This window comes from Rhopalosiphum padi, chromosome 3 (genome assembly GCF_020882245.1).
Source record: "Rhopalosiphum padi isolate XX-2018 chromosome 3, ASM2088224v1, whole genome shotgun sequence".
Lineage (NCBI taxonomy): Eukaryota > Metazoa > Arthropoda > Insecta > Hemiptera > Aphididae > Rhopalosiphum > Rhopalosiphum padi.
The window spans coordinates 74,320,848-74,323,750 of NC_083599.1; the positions used below are offsets into that span (position 1 = coordinate 74,320,848).

The following is a 2,903-nucleotide window of genomic DNA, read 5'->3' on the forward strand; positions in this document are numbered from 1 at the left end:
ATTTTTAATTTTACATTTATTTTTAATAAAATAATTACTTGATTTAATTCTTCAATTTGTTTCATTAGTTCTTTACAGGAAGATTTGTAATATGCATATCTTTTTAACAGGTAGTTATTGTCCAATAATTTGCTACTTTCATTTGACGTCACTGACATGATGAAAATTTAAACAAAACTTGTGTACCGTTCAATTTAAACTGAAATCCTTGTCTCTGTTTTAGAGTCTGATTAATCTAGTATTTCACTTATCTTTATTAACTACTAAACCGGTTTCACATACCACCAAAATACACCCTTATAATTAACAGTAGAATTCAAAAGGAAATCTTTGTGTCTGTACTCTGTTTTTATATTCTCTATCTTTATTGCATGAATAAATAACAATAATGAGTTTAATAAATTGAGTTTATTTATAATACACAATACAGCCTGTTTATATAAAGTAAGAAAAATTTCAAATAAAAAATAACGAGTTTAATCAATTGAGTTTATCTATAATACACAATACAGATTGTTTACATTAAGTATGAAAAATCTCAAATAAAATATAACGAGTTTAATCAATTGAGTTTATCTATAATACACAATAAAAAACATGCTAAACAAAACACAAATATATTTTCATTTTATTTTAAGAATTTTAGGGGAAATATCAATTACCAATAATATTATATACTTTGATTACACTATATTGCAACCTAGCAATTGTATGATGTGATACTCTTTCCTACAAGTACTAATATTAGTAATATCACAAGCATATTATAAGTATTTTTATTTTCATTATTATAATTTTAATCATGTCATATTCTAATGTCGAAAAAATGGATATGCTTAAATGTTACACACTGTGTAATAATAATGCCACAGCAGCAGTCAGGTTATATACTGAACTTTATAGTGACCGTACAATACCAAGCCGTTTTACTTTTGCTAGGATACAAAAACATTTACTTTTACATGGTTCTTTCAGTAAAAAAAACATAAAAAGTATAATATGTAAGCGAGTAATCAATGAGGATAATACTATTTTGGTTCTTGCACATTTATATAAGAATCCACATACATCATTACGTATCATATCAGGTTGGTAATCAAATTTTCAAAACATTAAAACATTTGTTAACACTTTTTAAATTATTTTTTTTTATGATTATTATTAATGATTAGGGCTCGGAAGTTGATGCATTTTGCATTTTTTTTTGTAACTTTTTAGACGATGCTCTCCTGACCACAAATGTGTTTCATTAGCATGTGAATCTGATCAACTAATTTTTACAAATTACAGTACAATTTTTAAAAAAATTTATTTTTATTAATTTATAACAAATATTTGTAAATTTTTTAGGTCATTTTTTGTCATTTTTGAATTTTTTTAGATCATTTTTTAATGTTTTTAAGGTCATCAACTTCCGAGCCCTATTAATGATAATTACATGGCTAAGGCCATTAGTTATTCATAGCAATCAATAAAAATTGTTTACATATACTTTGAAATTTAAATAACTTAAATTAAACTGACAGTGTATTTATTTGTTGTAAGCCGAAATTGGAATAACATACAGCTCTTGTCAAAAAATAGCAAAATTAAACAAATTTCACAATTACAAAATTCAATTAATTCATAATTTACGTCCAACTGATTATGAAAGAAGAATATACATGGTAGCTCAATTCTTGACAAAAATTGACGAAGAACCTAATTTCTTAACAAATATTTTATGGTCAGATGAATCACGGTTTACAAATGATGGAGTGATCAATAGACATAATAGTCATTATTGGTCCGATTCGAACCCTCATTGGACTAAAGATGTAAACTTTCAAGTTAAGTGGGGAGTTAATGTTTGGTGCGGAATTTTGGGAGACACTTTAATAGGTCCATACTTTTTTGATGGTACACTAACTGGAAATAAGTATAGAGACTTTTTAAACAATGAAATTCCAAAATTCTTGGAAAATGTATCATTAGAACAACGTTTAAGAATATACTATCATCAAGATGGAGCACCAGCACATAATAGTAATATAGTTCGAGAATCTTTAACAGAAATATTTGGAGTCAACTGGATCGGTAATCATGTTTTCGTGGATAAATTAACTATTTCAGAAATTAATTAATTTTTTTTTGATGAATAGGCACGTATAGTCCAGAAATTAGATGGCCAGCTCGTAGTCCAGATTTGACTCCCCTAGATTTTTTTCTTTGGGGTTTCTTAAAACAAGTTGTTTATATAACCCCACCAGTAACTGTTGAAGAACTTAAAAATAGAATAGTACATGCCTGTGAATCAATTCCCAAGAATATGTTACTTAAAGTAACCCACCACGAAGTGTTGAAACGAATGGAAATGTGTTTAAAAGTAAATGGTCAAAATTTTGAACACTTAATAAAATATAAGTAAATGGATAATTATAATTCTAAATGTTATTATCTTTTATTTAGTGGAAATGTATATGTAACTCTTGTCTTTAATGTCACTAACCTAATCTATAACTACTAAACATCAAAAAGTGACCACATTAATACTATAATATAAACCTTATTGCTTACGGTGCAGTTTAATTACAATTTAATGTGACACACTATTTCAATTTCAATAATTATAGATAAAGTTGTTTGTGATCTGTTAATAATTGATAATATAACAAAATGTTTTAATGAATCAACTAAACAATTTAAATCCAAAAAAATCACAAAATCCTGCTAATGTTGATTCTTAAATTAATGCACAGCTTAAAATATGATAACTGCTTTTACAAAAAGATTTACAACTTCAAATGAAATCTAGAATTAGTTGAAAATGAAAATATACTTGTAAATGCCAAAATTATTTTCTTTAAATTAAAACACATATACATATGTACAATAGTGGATTAAATAGTTTTACTTGACACTTA

The 2,903-nt window shown here is 25.9% G+C and overlaps 1 protein-coding gene across 1 annotated transcript; it reads left to right on the forward strand.

Moving 5' to 3' along the window:
• The first annotated feature begins 1,664 nt into the window (after positions 1-1,664).
• Positions 1,665-2,478, forward strand: LOC132925659 (uncharacterized). The gene is made up of 3 exons (XM_060990033.1): positions 1,665-2,076; positions 2,142-2,365; positions 2,449-2,478. The coding sequence occupies exons 1-3, from the start codon at positions 1,665-1,667 to the stop codon at positions 2,476-2,478; spliced, it is 666 nt and encodes a 221-aa protein (XP_060846016.1).
• Positions 2,479-2,903: the final 425 nt, after the last annotated feature.

Excerpts from the sequence above, each read along its gene's own strand:
- LOC132925659 (XM_060990033.1), top strand. The coding sequence starts at position 1,665 with ATGGTAGCTCAATTCTTGACAAAAATTGACGAAGAACCTAATTTCTTA. Across the intron at positions 2,077-2,141 it reads ATTTGGAGTCAACTGGATCG|GCACGTATAGTCCAGAAATT; the intron begins GTAATCATGTTT and ends TTTGATGAATAG. Across the intron at positions 2,366-2,448 it reads GAATGGAAATGTGTTTAAAA|TGGAAATGTATATGTAACTC; the intron begins GTAAATGGTCAA and ends TCTTTTATTTAG.